A 20,370-nucleotide genomic window follows, 5' to 3' on the forward strand; every position below is an offset into this window, starting at 1 on the left:
AAAAACAAGGTTGCCGTTCGGATTTAGGGAAAAATTTTGAAAAATTTTCTTTGGAAAGTGAGTTTCCAGCATTTTGTAAGCGTCATTTTCCATTGATTATCTTTCAAAATTGAAAATTTCTATGTTTTTCAAAGAAAGTTGTAAACCTAGCAGACATTGGAATTTTATTTGCCACTGAATATTTTTTCACTGTATATTTTATTTTCCATAATTTTCTTTTACTCACATTGCTCAGAAGCCGCAACGGCTTAGGGGTTTTGCTTGGCATTCAGGTGCCACATAAGCAAAACAATTTGTTTGGTTGTCAATATAAGCATTGAAATCCCTGGAGACTCCTAGGAATTTCTCCTAGTTAATCATTGCATGTCCGTTGATGCGTCACCCTTGTACCCTCCCTATGAAATCCAAGCCAAAAATCTTATGAATGGTGTTCTCTCTCGCTCTTTCTCTCATCCCTCTCTCTCTATGTTCTCTCTCTATATTAGTAATGACACCCACTATCAATACGCTACGAGGTTGAGAACTACTTACCATCATATATTCTCCCGGGTAAGTTTTAGGCAAATCCGATGCTTGTCTCATCCATGTTGATTACTTCTTCCGCTACTCTCCGCTTCTATGCTGCGTAACCTAGGAGACTAAAATTTGGAAAACACTTCTAAATGGGGACTTCATTTGGAAAATTAACATGAAAGGGAATCTGACCACGATTTGGCCAATGCCACCGTGTGTTTTTTGCATTTAGTGGGGATTCGAGCTCACTTCCTCCCATTCTTGTGTGAGTTTCCTCTTTGAGCAAGACCTGAAACAGTCAAAACTCTTTTGTTATTAAAAGCCACCCACTCTATATATTCAGTTTATTGCTTCGCCCAAATTTCCAAGTATTCAATGCCGTTGATCAAAGGCCACAAATTAATGTACTTTATTCTAGGGATACGACAATCTCAATTCCCAGTTTTGGCAATTACACTCCAACCTTTGTTTTACATTTCTGTACTATATATTCCTATAAACCTATCAATAATAGTAGGGGTACAAGTCCTTTTCAAAAAAATAGTAGGGGTACAAGTCAGGTAAGGCTGGGTCAGGTGGAGGCCAACAGTGGCCCAACCCGAGCTAGCATTCCCTCAACCCTAACCTGATCCAACCCGAGCCTCTGGTCTGGAAGGGTGAATCCTAACGCAACCTGCATCAAAGTCACTCAACCTTTAACTTCTAATTAATTTTTTCCAAATCAAGTCGAGGAAATGCCAACTCAACCTGAGCCAGAAATGGGTTTAATGGCTCGTGTTTTGGGTTGAGCCCGGCCCAAGTTGCACCTCTAATCAATCACTAATAAAAACATGTAATACAAAGAAAGCCGCATCTTGAAGAAAAGCCAGTGCATATATATCAAATTTATCAATGAGAAAAAACCATGACCGAGACAGTCATGGAAACATAGAGTTCAATACAGAGGAGGGGGAGGATATAGAGGGCCAAAATCCTTATCAAGGGGGATTTCCACTACTCTATATGCTCTTTATTCTTCAAAAACTAGCATTGGACATGTACATACTCTGCTAGTAATTTGAATTATTATTTCAATACTGCAATCTAAACTAGAGGAGGGCCTTTTTGCGTGATCAACAGCGCACTCCTGATCGACAACTAGAGCTCCGGCATCTGCTGTTAGAGTTGGCACCATGGACGCCGGCATCGGCTTTATATTCAATGGTTTTTTGTAAGTAGCAGCGACTGTGTTCCTGATGAAATAAAGTAGGCCCCATTTAGGAAAAGATCTCCTTCTGATTTCCAATTCCAATTCCTCGAATTATCTCCATCCCTTCCTTCAACCATCCTCTTAGTCACCTGTATAATTCAAATCTCCATATGTAAATTAAGAATGTGAAGAATTTTCTTATACGTTCTCCAATATTACAGTCTTTCGTTTTCATTTCTTTTGCAATTCCTTTCCATTTGCAACTAAATGGACTTTATAGAAGTCGAGAATAATTACTGAAGAAGCTTACCTCCTTTTTGTTACGGTTATTGGAAGCAAGGAATCTGTTTCCTTGACTGTATATTGTAGGGGAAGCTCTTCTTCCAATTGCATACATTTCCCAGCGAGTGTAGTCGTTGTTCACCGCATGGACATATCCAAACCTAACACTGTAAAGCATTTTCCATGGAAAATCACTCAAAAAGTAAGCCTCATGTGAGTTTGAACCCTAAATATACAAAGAGTACTAAGACCTTGAAAATAGGTTGTAACACGAAATAGAAAATAAGTTAGGTCTGATCATAGTTACAAAGGTTAGGATTTGGGAGTAATAAAATGTGGTAAAAATTTGGGAAAAATTTGGAAAAAACACATTGAGGGAAATGTTACGTGCTACATTTCATTGAGAAACTATGGATTAAAGAGATTACAGATAAGAGACAAAAATTTAGATGAGGTCTATCTTGAATAAGATGTATATTATTTATTTGCAACACGTATATCTACCACAAGTATTAGTTATTTAAAGAGTACAAATGTTTAATTACTAGATTAAGATGTGAGTTTAGTTTTCACTAATAATTTTGGATTCTTCAAGAGGTTTACAATATGAGAAACTAATGAATTACGCACAAAAAATTTACGTAGGATTTTCTAAAGAAATTGTCAATTATTCAAATAATTTTGCCACCATGAGTCAGATTACCATGGCATCCTTTGAACCAGCCCTTCTCCAAAATGGTTTACTGCAACGGTAACTTGCATATCCCTATCCTTCACATAGGAATCGTCAGCACCGAAAGAAAAGAGAAAATAGTCAAAAACTTTTAGGCCTTGTTTGGCCACCGTGAAAAAAATATTCCATGAATATTTGTGGGGCCAGTTGTGACTTGTGAGAAATAGTGGGCGGGATATGAAGAGACTCGAGAGGGTGAGACGGAAGGGGGGCGTGAAAAGCTCCTAAAAATCAGGTAAACAAAAAATAAAGGGAAATGATATCTGCGCCAAAGTGTTTTGATAAACATGCGCTTCACTTGTTTGTCGTGTAGTATTTGAAGGGTTTTAAGAGCTTTTTGAGAACCATAATATCCTATGACATCCCTTTAAATACTACACGACAGACAAGTGGAGCGCATGTTTATCAAAATAAACACTTTGGCGTAGATATCATTTCCCAAAATAAATTCTAACTAGATATTTTCTTTTCCCTCATTTATAGGGATCTTGATTCTATCTCGACTCCCGTCCACTCAATGCTCTCTCTTCCTACTTCTCAGCCCATGAATATTCCATGGAATTATTTTTTTATGGTTGCCAAGCATTGCCTTAAAGACCTAAAAATGCATCAAACACTACAATTTTAACTTCAAAGAAGGTTTGAACACAAGGAATTTTATAATCCACGATTTATATCTTAAAACTTGGATTTATATGCTAAAACTTGATTTTATAAGCTAAAATCTGTATTGTACATTTTCAGGATAATAAAATCCAGGTTTTAGCTTTTAAAAACCTGTTTTTAAATTATAAACTCCAGGTTTTAGCTTGTAAAATCAAGGAATTTACAATCCTGGATTATAAAATCCATGAATCCAGACGACCCAACATGGAATCAGATAAGAATTTTCATTTGGACTCACCTGATTATGCTGAGTGAAATAGTTGTTGGAGATTGTTATGTTATTAGAGCCCTGTATAACATCAATGAGGCCATCTGTGCAGTGACTTAAAGAACAGTGATCAATCCATACATGTTTAGCTCCAAAGAGAGAGATCCCATCTCCATCTGCCATGCCTCTATATCCTGTATGGTTTGGAGTACTTATCACCTGGGTATCCCCTGCTGGCATGCAGTCATGGACATGGATTCCATGTATGATGATGTTAGTAATGTACTGAACAGTGATGCATGATTTTCCAGTAATGTTAACATTAGCCCCCCTTCCATCAATGGTTTTGTAGCTGTTCAAGATCAGTTCTTCTGTGAGCTTGATAACCATGTCTCTCTCAAATATGATCCAAAGGGGTTCAAATTGGATGACGCCGAAACGGAGAGTCCCCGGTTTTGGATCAGTAGCATTGTCTTGTGGGTCCGTCACGACGTAAAACTCACCATCCTTACCGCCCTTGGCGTCCTTTCCGAACCCAATTGCGCAGTCTGCAAGTTTTTTTCTTGATTTATCCCAATTGGGATCACACCTCCAGCAATCATCAATGGGGTTTCCTGTTCTACAAGATGCGGTGGGAGAAGGTTTTTGTTGGGGAGGAGGTTGTGGTTGGGGAGGAGGTTGTGGTTTGTGACAATGTTTGTGTCTGGGAGAATGTCTTGGTTTGTGACAATGTTTGTGTTTGTGAAAATGTCTTCTTTCTGTCATGACATCTTCTAGATTGTCTTCCGTATCCATTACTTCATAATGGTTGAAATCTTTTCCAGCCAAACTACACCAAGATAATTTGTAAAACGAAATCAATAATGGAGGTCGGCAAATGAAAAGGCGGATGTGTTAGCCAAGCAGGGTGTTGGGGGGAGAGTATTCTCTGGTTCGATCATCTTCCCCCGTAATTTAATATTATAATTTTTGTTGTTTTTTCTCCTTTCCTGTATCTTTCTTGTTTTTGGTCTCTGGGTTGCCCCTTCTTATGTGCTCCCTTTTCATTTTATACAAATCGCTATTTCAAGAAAAAAAAAAATAGGGACTTTGTACATGAAGCCAAAAATACTCATCACTCAGATGAATTAAATGAATGAATAAGACCGAATTTGTTGAATCAAATGAATTAAAATGGAAATTTACATGTGTACTATTTACTTGGTACTTGGTACCTCGATGAAAATCCCATAGGAGAAAATAAACAGATGAAGTAAATCTTGGATAACAAGAGGCCGGCGAGATGAAAGGTACAGAACCAGGGCGGAGGCAGGAATTTGTTCCAACAGAGAGAATGGTTGTTATGGAATGTTGGGAAAAATGCAGATAGTCTAGTATTTTTCAAAAAAAATACTACGAGGCCCACTTGCTCCAAACCGTTCATATGTTTGGTCGTAACGTACATAGGCTGCACCACGTAAACCATTTTTATAGGATGATACTACCCCTCCAATCTATATAGAAGTTTCTACAACGGGCAATAGCAATAGAGGGTTAGGAATTTAGGATCATCCATACCTATGGATGATTTACCGGGTGCACATTGTGGCCAACAAATGAACAGTAACCTTAAAGCGGGTGAATTTATCCTCAAACAGTCTCACAGAAACCGTTAATCATTTCCCACAACGTTTTTACTCTACAACAGGCCCCAAAAATTTCGGCAAATCTGCAAAAAATCAGCAGCAACCTCGTAAGTTTTTCAAAACTCCTAAATAATCTCCTAACTTTCTATTAAACATCTCACTCTAAAACTTCCTAAAAGTCTCACTATCACCTTTCAAAACATATTAAAATAAACACCTCCTGAAATCTCTCCTCAAATCTATTCTCCAAGCTAAACGGTCACGTAAAAACCTACGTCTCTCTCTCTACCCAAATCTAACGTCGCACTCAACCCATTTTTACAATGGTTATATTTTTAGCCTTTGAATTTATCTTCTTAGTCTATTCTAAATGCAAATGTTTAAGAAGAATTCTAGACTGAAGGGAGCCCTTGCAAAAAAGAGGTGAAAGGGCTCTCCCGTTGGTTGCACATCACCATAATAACATGATGGTGATGTGCAACCAACGGGAGAGCCCTTTCACCTCTTTTTTGCAAGGGCTCCCTTCAGGTTAGACTTCCTCAATGTTTAAATACCATCCACCCAAAAATAAAATGCCTTATTAAAAGCCGGATGGACTTGGTTTTAAATATTATTCCCATTTTAAGCTTTACTTTATAACTCGAGTCAATTTCACCTTGGCAGCCACAAAGTGCCTCACCCAAAAAACAAGCCCATTCACCTTTTCTTCAATGTCTAACATTAAAAAAATATTTTTTCAGTTAGAACAGTCTCAACCATTTTACAGGAAAGTGAATGGGCTGATTTGAATGTAAATTGTGAATCCATCCATCATGAGATCAATCACCCTAAATGTTAGTACTAATTAGTACTCAAGAAATATATCAATCCAATGTTGGTACTAATTAATTCAGCTAAAATTGCCCCTTTGCCCCCTTGCTCCTCCACCACAGAGCTTAAGTGGTGAGAAGAATTAGTGAATAAATTACTAGACACAGAGAGGATCACCTTGAAGAAGTCCAATTCTCCCTTTTCAATCCTTCTAGAGGTTCCATTATTGTTGCCAGTCCCTCCTCAGCCTTCTGGGCTTCAACACCATGAAATACTTTGCAGAGAAGAAACAGTGAAAGTAAAAAGAAGATTGAAATGGACGGTTGTGATTGGCCAAAGGTGAGACCCACCATACCATAATGACCCCACCTCAATGTATTAAAAGAAGGCCCTAACAAACAGCCACGTTGTTGCTTCAATATCATTTTTTGCTCCTTTCCTTTAACCTTTCAAAAATAAAAATGTCACAAAAGCTTTTGCTGATCCGTCTCTTAACTCACTTGAGAGGAATGAATCCTCCATCTAAACATATTTTGGTGTATGCTGCATGCAAGATTACATCAAAGAGTTTAAAATTCAAAAATAAGTGATAAGAGTCTTCAAAGAGTTTAAAATTCAAGAATAAGTGATAAGAGATTTCAAGGAGTTTAAAATTCAAAAAATAAGTGATAAGTGTTACAAAATAGTGGGAATGTTGGGGATAGAGTTAATCCCCTAACTAAAATGATTCGTCGCCAAACAAGAACCACACGATTAAACATGCGGTCATGATTATAAGGGTTAAAACATGTGGTCATGATTATAAGGGTTCAACATTTTCGCTATTTTTTTGCCCAACATCACGAAGGATCGTCGCTTCCATTTTCCCTAGTCTATGCCGTGCAACCAAACAGACTCAATTTTGAAAACACTTACAAATGGAACTCCATTTGGAAAATTAAGACGACGTGAATTTGATTGTCACAGATGTGTCACGACAGGGAGTTTCCTCTTTTAGCAGCCAAAAAGGGTCACACACTCAATATCTTTGCTTCGTTGCTTTGCTCAAAACATTCAATGCCTTTGTTCAAATAGGGATGCAACTTGGTTAAGGCTCAACCCAAACCCGACGGGGTTCCACCCGATCATGGCTAGGGTTGGGTTGGGAAAAGCCAGCCCGATTTAATTTCGGGTTGAGGCCTTGGCAACCCAACCCAACCCGAACTCTGTCCGCTGATTTTATCTTGATTTTATTTGGGTTAACGTATTTTTCTATTTGGCCCAAGGTGAACCCGAACCAACCTGACTCAATCTGACCCAATTTCGGGTTAGATGGGTTGGGTTTGGGTTAGGGTTGAGGGAATGGTATCTCAGGTTGGGTTAGGGTTGACCTCAACCGGATCCAACCTGACCCAAGTTGCACCCCTATGTTCAAAGGCCACACATATTAGCCTAATTTATTCGAGGGATATGATAATCTCAATTCCCAGTTTTGGTAATTACACTGTAGTTTTACATTTCTGTAGTTTATATTCCTATAAACCTATATATCAAAAATAGTAGGCGTACAAGTCGGGTAAGGCTGGGTCAGGCGGAGGCCAACAGTGGCCCAACCCGAGCTAGCATTCCCAACCCTAACCTGATCCAACCCGAGCCTCTGGTCTAGAATGGTCAATCCTAACAGAACCTGCATCTAAGTAACTCAACCTTTAACTTCTAAATATTTTTTTCCAAATCAAGTCGAGGAAATGCTAACTCAACCTGGGCCAGTATTAGGTTTAACCGCTCGCGTTTTGGGTTGAGCCCGGCCCAAGTTGCACCTCTGATCAACCACTAATTTGATATGTTCATACATATCAAATTTATCAATGAGAAAAAACCATGACCGAGACAGTCATGGAAACATAGAGTTCAATACAGAAGAGGGACAAAATCCTTATCAAGGGGGATTTCCACTACTCTCTATGCTCTTTATTCTTCAAAAACTAGCATTGGACATGTACATACTCTGCTAGTAATTTGAATTATTATTTCACTACTGCAATCTAAACTAGAGGAGGGCCATTTTGCATGATCAACAGTGCACTCCTGATCGACAACTGAGAGCTCCAGCATCTGCTGTTAGAGTTGGCACCATGGACGCCGGCATCGCCTTTATATTCAACGGTTTTTCGTAAGTCTCCGGCGACTGTATTCCTGATTGAATAAAGTAGGCCCCATTTAGGAAAAGATCTCCTTCTGATTTCCAATTCCAATTCCTCCAATTAGTTCCATCCCTTCCTTCAACCATCCTCTTAGTCACCTGTATAATTCAAAACTCCATATGTTAATTAAGAATGTGAATAATTTTCTTATTCATTCTCCAATATCACAGGCTTTCCTTTTTCATTTCTTTTGCAATTCCTTTACATTTGCCACGTAATTTCCTTTGTCTTTGTCACTGGGAGTAAAGCAACTAAATGGACTTTAAAGAAGTCGCGAATGATTTATGAAGAAGCTATTTTCTTTTCATTTCCCATTGGAGTAAAACAATTGAATGGAGTTGCATTCTTTGGGTTGGAATCCTTTGAAAAATGATGTGGCAAAAAAGAAAAGAAAAGAAAAATGGGAAATGAATAAAAACGGTAATTTCTTTGTCAAGAAAAATTAAAAAAAGTTTAAAATGAAAAATGAATAAAAAAAAAAGTTGTCACTGTCATTTTCTCACTCCTTCAACTAAAGTGGCTCAACAAAAACACCTGAATTTCTGTCTTTCAGGAAAAAAAAGAGGTGATTTCCATTTCCTTTCCCAACAAAGTTGCGGACCACATATGGCACTAACAAATCGAGAATAATTTATGAAGAAGCTTACCTCCTTTGTGTTAAGGTTAGAGGAAGCAAGGAATCTATTTCCTTGACTATAGATTGTAGGGGATGCTCTCCCTCCAATTGCATACATCTCCCAACGAGTGTAGTCGTTGTTCACCACATGCACGTATCCAAACCTAACGCTGTAAAGCATTTTCCATAGAAAATCACTCAGTCAGGAAGCCTCAAATGTAAGTTAGGATCCCAAATATACAAAGAGTAATAAAAGCAAAGAAGTTGTAAAATGAAGTTGAAAATATAAGTTCGCAAAAGTTTCAACTAACTTTAGGATTTGGGAGTAATTCAGTAAAGAAAATGTCATTAATTTTTTGGAAAAAATTGGGAAAACATTGGTGAGAGTGTTATGCGTTTCATTTCATTGAGAAACTATGCATTAAATAATACCCAGGTTGAGGAATCCCTAAAAGATGAAAATCTAGATTTTTTTCTACAAAAGCTATAGTCTTAGCAAACCGAGATTACAGGTATGTTAAAGTATAAAAAGATTAAATAACTCTAACAGCTTAAGCTTTTGGAAATAGCAAAAATCCACATGCAATGGCCAGACCCAAAAGAGGAGACACATGTGCCACGTGTAGGCCAAATCCAATAGAGGAGCCACACGTGATTTTTTTTTTTTTTTTTTGGGGGGGGGGGGGGGGGGGGGAGGGGTGGGGGTTGTTATAAAATGGTTAGATAACGCCAACTGTAACAACTTAAGCTTTTGGAGTAACTGGTTGTTTCACAAGGTAGGAATAAGAACATTTAGATAATCTCCAAAAATATCTCAAATGAAAATGTATCTTTTTTTATTTACAAGACGTACGTATATCTGCTATAAATATTATTTATTAAAAGAAGACGCAACAAAAGCATGGAAGGATGGTTGATTACTTGTGTTTAATTACTAGATTAAGGATGAGTTTAGTTTGCCTTTCTCAATAATTCTGGATATCTTTACGAGCTTTACAATATGAGAAACTAATGAATTATTCATCAAATGCACGTTTCATTAAAAAAACATATTTAGCATGAAGAACACAAGAAATTTTGAGTTACTCCAACTTTTAAAAGTCTAAAATGGGGGGAAAATCAGGATTTTCTAAGGAATTTGTCAATTCAGATAATTTTGAGTCCAATTACCATGGCATCCTTTGAACCAGCCCTTCTCCAAAATGGTTTAATGCAACGGTAATTTGCATATCCCTATCCTTCTCGTTGGAATCGTGGGCACCGAAAAGCATCACCTGAAAGAGAAAGAAACAAAGAGTAAAACTTTTAGGCCATGTTTGGCCACAATGAAAAAAAATATTCCATGGGATATCTGTGGGGTCACTTGTGACTTGTGAGAGATATGTGAGGGATATGAAGAGACTCGGAAGGGATGAGAAGCTCCTGAAAATCAAGAAAACAAAAGTCCAAATTCTAAATGGATATATTCTTTTCAATAATTTTTAGGTTCTGTTCAGTTAAGATTATGACAACTGATTATGAGTGCCAAACCAATTATTGGACTCAATTTAGACATAATTTTGAGTCCAATAATCCATTTGGGACTCGGCTGTCATAATCTTAAACGATTAGGGATTTTGAGTCCAATAATCCATTTGGGACTCGGCTGTCTACTCCCATCCACCTCTATCTTCGTACTTCTCAGCCCAAGAATATTCCATGGAATAAATTTTCAAGGTGGCCTTAAAGACCCAAAAATGCCTCAACCCCTGGAATTTTAACTTCAAACAATCCAAGTCTGAGTTCATGGAATCAGATATGGATTTTCCTTCGGATTTACCTCATTATGCTCAGTGAAATAATTGTTGGAGATTGTTACATCAGTTGAGTACTCTATAGCATCAATGAGGCCATCAGTGCAGCGACTTAAGGAACAGTGATCAATCCATACATGTTGAGCTCCAAATAGGGAGATCCCATCTCCATCTGACACGCCTCTATGTCCTGTATGGGTTGGAGTGCTTATCACACTTGCATTCCCTGCTGGAATGCAGTCATGAACATGGATTCCATGTATGATGATGTTAGTAATGTATTGAACAGTGATGCATGGGCCTCCAGTTATGTGAACATTAGCCCCCCTTCCATCAATGGTTTTGTAGCTGTTCATGATCAGTTCTTCTTGGAGCTTTATAACCATGTCACTCTCAAATATGATCCAAAGGGGTTCAAATTGGATGACGCCGTAACGGAGAGTCCCTGGTTTTGGATTAGTAGCATTGTCGCTTGGGTCCGTCACGACGTAAAACTCGCCGTCCTTACCGCCCTTGGCGTCCTTTCCGAACCCAATTGCACAGTCTGCGAGTTTTTTTCTTGATTTATCCCAATTGGGATCACACCTCCAGCAATCATCAATGGGGTTTCCTGTTCCACAAGATGCGGTGGGAGAAGGTTGTTGTTGCGGAGGAGGTTGTGGTTTGGGAGTAGGTTGCGGAGGAGGTTGTGGTTTGGGATGAGGTTGTTGTTGCGGAGGAGGTTGTGCTGTGGGAGGAGGTTGTTGTTGGGGAGGAGGTTGTGGTTTGGGAGAAGGTTGTTGTTGGGGAGGAGGTTGTGGTTTGTGAGGAAAATGTTTTTTCCACCAGGACCACCACCATGTTGTTGAATTGTCCGGATCGTCTAGCGTCTTCTTCGAATTCACTTCAAAATGGTTGAAAGCTTTTGCGGCCGAACTGCACCAACAGAATCAATAATCAGGGACTTAGTAAATGAAACAAACAAACAAAAAAAAAAACCTCATCTACAGTATTGTGAGCTCGTATAGTCCAGTATGTTTCAAAAAGTATTGTACAGCCCACACAATAGGATGATCCAGACCGTCCATCTGAATAAAAATCCAGATTCCTTACTAAAATCTCTCCAAAACGCAGGATGAGATGGTTACTAAATCACCCACAGATGATGATAAACGCAAGGCGACAAATACAAAGAACTAAGGCTACACTGCCCATTGATTTTTTTTCTTGAACTTTGTTTTCCATGAAAATAAATTTTTATTTTTAATTTTTAGTAACAAGAACGTAAAATTTTTCATGATTTTTATTTTATCCGAAAGCCTTAATCTCTAAGATGTTAAAATGGAAATGAGGGATATAAATCTTATTCATAAAGTTTTGAAGGTAAAGAAAATGTTAAATGGGGTGAGTTAACCATTCTTAGGAGTCCAAAAAATTCGACACAATCCTGAGACATCGAATTTTACTGGATTTCTATTCAAGGGTCAAGAAGAGCTCAACTTGAGCATGACTATGGAGATGGAAACAACCTCTCAAAACCAAACGTAGAAAAATCAATGAAGGACGTGTTAGTAAAATCAGTGCTTACTTATAGTTGAAACTGTATCACAAGATGCTTCAAAAACAAAAGGAAAACGTTTGTAGTTACGGGAAGAGAGAGAGAGAGAGAGAGAGAGAGAGAGAGAGAGGAGAATTAACAGAAAAATCCCAAAAATTACTGTAGTAAATAAGGATTATTATCCTTTCCTAATCTTTTTGGTTTGAAAATTTTGGGTTAAACGGGTCCTCTATATTTGTAGAAAATGGGCTTTTAGTAGTCTTCTCTTGTAGGTCTATACTGGAACTTAGCATGATGTTGAAATGGTGATGAAAAGCCATTATTTAACTTCTGGTTGTAGTTTTTAGATATGTTATTGTCATATAAGACCTTTGATTCTTTGTATTTTTCTATTGATAACTTTCTTCACCATTATTGCTTGATGAAAAGGCCATTGAAGAAAATATAAAAGCCAAAATAAATTACTATGGGAAAACGATCTTACCTTGAAGAATTCAAACTCTCCTCTTCCAATCCTTTTGAGGGTTCTCTGATTGTTGTCGGTCTCTCCCTAAGCATCCGAGATTCGACACCATGAAATACTCTGCAGAAAAGAAACAGTGAAAGGAAGAAAAGGATTGAAATGCAACGAAACTTCACCATTTTCTCCCCACCTTTTTTTTAAATTCTACTATATTCACGTCAACAGCATACATGCATATATATAGGTTACTTGGAAGACTAGCAAGTTAACCCACACGTTTGGACTCTTTACAGTCCTAATTACAGATGCATTTAACTTCCTACATAATAGCTTGTAGATAACTATAGAACCTCCATTCAACTAAAAAACTCTCTACACAAAGAAAGATAAACATCCCAAACACAAATACCGACTCGTCCAACTGTGGATAAGACTAAGTAGAAAACTGTTCCCATGGTCTAGTAGCCATCTCTGTTTCTCACGTAACCAATTTCAACATGCGATTTAACAGGGGTGAAATTTTTTTAAAACTACAAGATAATTAGTAAGGGAAAGGATATGGGAGAGATAGGAGACAATTTAGAGATAGAATGGAATCTGAGGAGAGATTTTAGGGAGAAAAAGGAAGTGGTGGGATCCGATTAACGCAACAAATTGCCGGATTTTTTTGGCATTATTTCCATAATGTGTAGTCCCTCCATAGATCGGAGGGGTAGGATCATCTTTTTGGGCACAACCAATTTACGTTGCAGCCCAAAAATGGACGGTTTGGATGTGCCTTCCTGTCCTTGGCAACAGGCATTTACAATAACCTCACACACGCACAAAAAAAAAAAAAAAATGTGCACATTAAACAACCAACGGGGGAAGAACCTCACAAATAAAACTGGATTTCTTGTAACCACAATCAGCATGTTGGTACTACTGTTTAGGAGTTGTGCATGTGATTTTTCCCTCTGATTTAGTCAGTTTGAGAAATCAACTTTGGGAGAGATGATGTCCTCCCATTCTACGACTTTTGAGTCTTTGGTTTTTGCCTCATAAAGTCATTTCCAGCAAAGCATGGTGTATTAAAGTTCAGGTTTGGGTGTAAAATGGTGGCTCCACTTGGACCACCCCATTAAAACATAAGAGTTTAAAATAGTGGGCCCCACCACATCAAAAGTTTGCGTGTAAATGGTTGGCCCCACCCTATGGATGGGTTCAGTGGAGACGTGGGCCCATCTTAGCAAAAAATGGAGTGAAAAATAGTGGGTCCACCCTACGCAGGGGCTTGGGTGGAGATCATGGGACCCACCCATAAAATACCTGAGGTAAAATGGTTGGCCCCACCCTGATGCGTGGGTTAGAGTGGAATTGGTGGGATCCACCCCAACAAAGCATGATGTATAAAGTTCAGGTTTGGGTGTAAAATGGTGGGCCCCAAAGTGAACTAATGGCAACAAGTGGAACCTTACCATAGTCTGTCTCTCAGACGAGACCGATTTCAACATGATTTTTTCGGTTAATAAGAGAAACCGATTTGACAGGGTGAAAAAACGTTTAAAATGACCAAAGACAATTAATGGGCAAAAAGTTACAGGGGAGATAGGAGAGAATTTAGAGATAGAATGGAATATATAAGGAGAGATTTTATGGAGAATAAAACAGTTGTGGGATACAATTAACGCAATAAATCGCCGGATTTTTTTCATTATTTCCAGAATGTGTAGTCCCTCCATAGATCGGAGGGTAAGGATCATACTGAGTAAATGTTTTTTTTTTTTTTTTCTTCCTGTTTTTGCCGTGTTCCAACAGGAACAAAATTTGCTCCAACCCAAACTAGCCCGGCCGAATTTAGAAACTTTAAAGGCATGCTGGGTTAGGGTTGACCCGCATTGACCATAGGAAGTGGTTGGGGTTTTGGGTCCTCAAGTTGGGCTAGGGCTGGACTCAATCTGACCCACGCTAGGCCAAGTTGCACCCCCAGTGGTGAGCTGGGAAAATGGCACGAAATATCTTTTCCCACTTATAAAAAGTTAAAGGAGTCTGATATCTTCATAATCATGACAATGTTTTGGAGATTACCTTTCCAAGGAGAATATGAAATAACATCATGTAATAGCTCAGTCTACAAATAGGAGAACAATTAGAACCACAAATTTTGCCTAAGAAATGGAGATTGGAAAGGTCACAATACGCAGAACTCCCCCGGGAGAGTATGTAATTGCACAATAGTGACTGCCAAATGATCTGTTCTCAAATATGAGACAATACATCTTGCTTTCATACCATCTTAAGACTTCAGATCATCTAAACAAAAAAATTTCATTAACCGAAGAAAGACACTTTTGGATACTTACTATACCCCCACAAACAATCTGAACTGTCATGGAGGCTAAGGAAAAGGACCCATTTATGAATTACATGATGGCATATTTTATATTTACACCAAGTATAAAGAACCTAAACCTGTAGCAACTAATACTTGAAAATATAGATACCAAGAAATCTGAAAACAATGAAATATAAACAAGTTTCGAGCATAGCCTTTTTTTCCTTTTTCTTTTGCTATATCTTCTCATATGTTTCTTTTCCTCACACAATGTCCTTGGCAACGAAGAAGGCGAGTGGCATGTATTCAATAGGAGCAATTTGCTCGATGAAAAGAGATGGTCTCATTTGAGTCAAGGAGAGAGAGCTGCGGTGGAACATTTACGATGCTCAAGGTGCAATTGCTTAAGCTTCAAATATAGACCTCAATACATGGCATGGAGAGGAAAGGCGTTCGTATCATGGTTCTCATCTCGGTTAGTCTTTGGTTTATCTCCATCTTGGCCAAGTCCAATAAACTTGGCAAAAATTTTCTCAGCAAATATCTTGGATAGGTCCAAGAAATCAACTTTTTGATCATTTGGATTGTCTGACAACCCAACAAATCACCTCTACCGATACAGCCGATAAATAATGAAAAATAAACAGGAAAATAAAGAGAGGAAATTGTGATAAAATCGGATAATTGGAAGCTGTCAATCAAGATCAACAGCTTTAAGAGATCGCTGTGTCTAAGACTTACCAAAAAGAACGTAGATTATATGATCAGATCTGATTATTCATGGCAGGGCAACACTATTAAGGTCCAATGCCTTTGGACCCACATGGTTAGATAACAGCCTACGATATGGTCCGACGCCATCGATCAAGATTAACAACTTTAGAATATCATTGAAACATAGCAGCACCAACGGCTATGGACTATATGGTCACATCCAATCATTCACATTGGGACACCAACAAATAGAAGTACAAGACAAAAGGGCAATTACGATCAGAGCAATGATCGAACCCGATCACCATTCCCACAACAAAACGATCTTGATATTGATTGAACCTGATCATTCATGGTTATTGGGTCTGTTCATCTAGTTATACACATGTTATACAGTCAGTTTCCTTTTTATCCTATGTTCACATTATGTCTTTGGCTCATACTTGCTTCTACGGGCCCACTTTTTTTAGAAGGTAACATGAAATTTTATTCATATAAGCAACCAGAAATCCTTACAAAGACGGGGTCAAGGAGCCCCCCACCATAAGACACCGAAAATCCAAAATCAAACAATTCTTCCCTATCTACGCCTTCTTTCACCAGATTATCGCCCTAGCGTTTGCCGCCGTCTGCTTCATATGATTAAAACTTGGGTGCACTATTTGGCAAATATCACAAATCTATGAGATATTGCCAGCCATAATCCACGGTTCGGGTGCCTTACAATTTGCCCAAGCAAGTGCATATGTCGAGTCTCCTTCAATAATAAGGGGCTGAAAGGCTTTAGCAAACCATTTGAGACCACAAAGGAGAGCCTCCGCCTCATTTGAATCACAAATCCCTGCAGGATTCGAGAAGGATTGAATAATGGTCCCTTTGTTATCCCATAAAACACAGCCGATATCGGGCTTTCCGGGTTTACCTTTCAAGCTACCATCAAAGTTGAATTTTATCGAACCTGGTGGGGGATACCAAATAGGCCTACCATTTTTTTTTTTGAAAAATGAAATTTTCATTAATAATCAGAATAAGGACAAGATGTTCCACACCAAGTACATAGAATTGGAACTGGAAACAATTACAGAACCTGTAAAAGTACGTAATTTTAAGAAACAACAACCAGCATGCACTCCCTGAGTACTCCTTCCTTTGCTAAGATGTCCGCTTCCTCATTAGCCGATCTCTTTTGATGTTCAATCTTGGGCTCCAATATACTTATTAGATCCAAAATTTCAGCGATTAACCCTTGAATCCTCCAAGGACCCCTTGATGCATTTGATGCCCAACTAATTGCATTCGTTGAGTCCCCTTCCACAATTAGCTGCCTCATGTCATGTTTAAAGGCCCATCGAAGGCCAAACAAATAAATAGGGTTAATCGCCAAACAAATAGGCCTACCATTATCCCATTACTTCTCATTCTATGTGCCTATTCTCATCTCTAATTTTCTAATACATATAACACATCACATTAGCAATTGGCTATTCGGCCGACATTTGATCCTGTGTTACTCTGCCTGTCAAATAGGGTCTTCTCTATTGTGTAGCCCATGACTCAAGCTTGCTACCAGATGTGGCTAGACGCAACTCTTAAAGACTCATTCTCATGAGGGCAGTTTCTCTTACCCAATTCATCTCATCCCATTACAGTCAATAGCCTCCTCCAACTTTTGCAACCTTACAACCTTTCACCACCACATTCTTCAACAGGGATTTGGGAGAGGGTGGGGGGCAGATGTCCCTCGTGGCCCACATATCTCCAACAAACCAGCACAACCCTCCTCATTCAATAGAAGACTATAATGGGTCTTGGCATCAACTCCTGATTATTGCACCCAATGAGATTGTAGCCGTTAGTGAGTGAGTGAGTGAGTGAGTGTGTGTGTGTGTGTGCGCGCGCGCGCGCGTGTCTCATGCGTGGATTGGGGTGGGGGGCAGATGTCCCTCGTGGCCCACATATCTCCAACAAACCAGCACAACCCTCCTCATTCAATAGAAGACTATAATGGGTCTTGGCATCAACTCCTGATTATTGCACCCAATGAGATTGTAGCCGTTAGTGAGTGAGTGAGTGAGTGAGTGTGTGTGTGTGTGTGCGCGCGCGCGCGCGTGTCTCATGCGTGGATTGGGGTGTGTGTGGGTGAGTGGAGAGAGAGAGAGAGAGAGAGAGAGAGAGAGAGAGAGAGAGAGAGAGGGTATGGGTATTCAACCATGTACATATAATGGAAATCTCTCATCATTTTTGTGCTTGTTTCACATGCTGCTTGATCGAACGGGGCTGGATTTACTCTGCCTTTGGCCACTAGACGCCTGATAGCAACATCATTGCCGAGCCATCACTAAAGTTTCAAATACCAATCCAGAGCTCAAACACATATTTTCAGCCATGTAAATATAATGGAGACCTTTCATGATCATTGTTTTTGTTTCGATATTGCAAGTAGTCCGTAGTTGCCTCCAAACATTTGCCATACCTTAGTCGGATGTTGGATTCCACTTGCTTACTAGATCATATATTGACCCATCAATACATGTATTCCTTTCCTTCTTCCCCCACCCCACCCCACCCCACCCCACCCAAACAACCACACACAGACACAAGGGTTACCAATTTTTTTCTGGGTTTTAGAGATGCCGCCTTTTTGTTTTCTTTGAAGGATAGATCTAGTCATGCCCTTATTTTCACAATTGTATTTTAGCTTTTTTATTCCCTTTTTTGTTGTTATATTCTATGCTTCTTGTGCGATGGGTTTAAAGATAAGCCTCCAAGGAACAATTTGCATGGCTCCTCTTCTATGGAATCCATGGAATGCTGTGTTGTGCTTTGATTCTGTTGGTCTACATTATGACCACGCTATGAGCCAAAGCACTCCCTTTTGTAAAACTCAGAGTTTCACGTCTACCTAAAAATTACAGCATTGACTAAAAGAGCCGATGCATGTGTGCTGAATGTCGATTTCATTAGCTTCCCCGTGGAATGCAACCACTCTAGGCTTGTAGATGGAGGATGAAATAAGGATACATGGATGACGATTACGAGTTTGCAGTGAAGATGCTAGTAGAATAAATTAGAGAATTAACTAAAAAGCAGATACATGTCTAATGAATGTTAGCTTTGTAGGCTTCCCCTTGGGATGCAACCATTGCAGGCTTATATGAAGGAAATAAGCATTCCGGATAAGGCTTATGAGTTTGCAGTGAAGTGATGATGCTGATAGCTGTAATAGTACCGGGAGTACCATTGAGTGTGTGCAAGATCTCTATTGTTAGAAGGGTATTTTAGTCTTTATATGTAACCCATAGTGTATGTGTGTGTGTCTATAATCTATATCATATATATCATATAATGTGAGATGTCTCATTATCGGACTCCCACTTTCTCCCTCATCTTCTTTCTCTCCCACTTTTCTCTCTTCCATAGAGATTAGGTTAGATCGAATATGGTCTCAGAGCGCCAGGTCCCACTTTCTCCCTCATCTTCTTTCTCTCCCACTTTTCTCTCTTCCATAGAGATTCGGTTAGATCGAATATGGTCTGAGAGCGCCAGGTTCTGATTTTAGAGTGGTGAAGAAGCAAACAAAAACAAACAAAAAATAATTAGGGTTGCCCAAGCCATCCCTCCCTCCGTCCGCTTCTTGTGCCCCCCCCACCCCCCCCCACCCCCTCTTTGGAAAAGGGCTACCATTCTATCAGGGTTTTAGAGATGAAGCCTATTTGTTTTCTTCTTTTTTGAAAATTGACTTTTATTAATATGAGAATCAATCCAAGAGGGGACAAGATGTCCCCCTCAACATGAGAAGGAAATACCCAAAACCAGACGATACAATAAAATTTACAATGACTTAATCACCGCAGCCTGGTTTGTAATTCCCCAATTTCCAATTGTACTCTCACCGCCTCTAGCATTGCACCCTCTTTTGCTAATTTATCTGCAACTTCATTCGCACTCCGCCTTTCATGATCTATCTTAGGGCGCACTAGTCTGACCAAATCAAACACTTCCGCAATAATGGCTTGGAGATTCCCTGGGCCTTTGGATTTCTCAGATGTAACATTACCTATTTGTTTTCTTTGAAGGATAGATTTGTTCATGGTGTTACTTTCACAATTGTATCTTGATTTTTTTCATTCCCTTTGTTGTTGTTATATTCTATGCTTCTTGTGTGATGGGTTTAAAGAGAAGCCTCCAAAGAACAATTTTCATGGCCCCTCTTCTATGGAACGTTGTACTGTGCTTTCCTTCTTTTGGCCTTAATTATGATGACACTCTAAGCAAAAGCACCCCCTTTTGTAAAACTCAGAGTTTCATGTCTACGTACAGCATTGATTAAAGAGCCGATACATGTCTGATGGATGTCAACTTTATTGGCTTCCCCATGGGATGCTCTGTTGCCTTTCCATTGTGATGCAACCTTTGCGGGCTTATAAATGGAGGAGGAAACCCGGATAAGGCTTATGAGTTTGCAGTTAAGTGAAGATTTATTGTATGAGCACTATTGAGTGCGTGCAAGATCTCTATTGTTAGAAAGGTATTATGTGACCCTAGTGTACATGTGTGAGTGTGTGTGTGTAACGTGAGAGGTCTCATTCCCACTTTCTCCCTCATCTTCTTTCTCTCCCACTTTTCTTTCTTCCATGGAGATTAGGTTAGATCAAACATGGTATTAGAGCACCAGCATCTGATTCTAGAGTAGTGAAGAAGCAACAAAAAAAAAACAACAATTA

At 39.1% G+C, this 20,370-nt stretch overlaps 1 protein-coding gene and 1 pseudogene across 2 annotated transcripts; both read right to left on the bottom strand.

Moving 5' to 3' along the window:
- Positions 1-3,231: 3,231 nt before the first annotated feature.
- LOC143882699 (putative pectate lyase 22 pseudogene) lies at positions 3,232-4,386 on the bottom strand (annotated as a pseudogene).
- A 3,534-nt stretch (positions 4,387-7,920) lies between these two features.
- On the bottom strand, positions 7,921-12,838 carry LOC143884202 (putative pectate lyase 5). Of its 2 annotated transcripts, XM_077387645.1 has the most exons (6): positions 12,640-12,838; positions 11,376-11,533; positions 10,645-11,321; positions 9,996-10,099; positions 8,857-8,995; positions 7,921-8,307 (listed from the first exon to the last, which is right to left on the bottom strand). In XM_077387645.1, exons 1-6 carry the CDS (start codon positions 12,795-12,797, stop codon positions 8,080-8,082), a joined length of 1,464 nt encoding a protein of 487 aa, XP_077243760.1. In that variant the 5' UTR covers positions 12,798-12,838; the 3' UTR covers positions 7,921-8,079. The 2 variants fall into 2 exon arrangements, with proteins under 2 accessions (XP_077243760.1, XP_077243759.1); XM_077387644.1 differs by having other exon boundaries at positions 10,645-11,533.
- Between the last annotated feature and the right edge of the window lie 7,532 nt (positions 12,839-20,370).

Source organism: Tasmannia lanceolata, unplaced genomic scaffold, assembly GCF_043159265.1.
Source record: "Tasmannia lanceolata isolate RefF3 unplaced genomic scaffold, GAP_Taslan_0.1 ptg000008l, whole genome shotgun sequence".
NCBI classification, from domain to species: domain Eukaryota; kingdom Viridiplantae; phylum Streptophyta; class Magnoliopsida; order Canellales; family Winteraceae; genus Tasmannia; species Tasmannia lanceolata.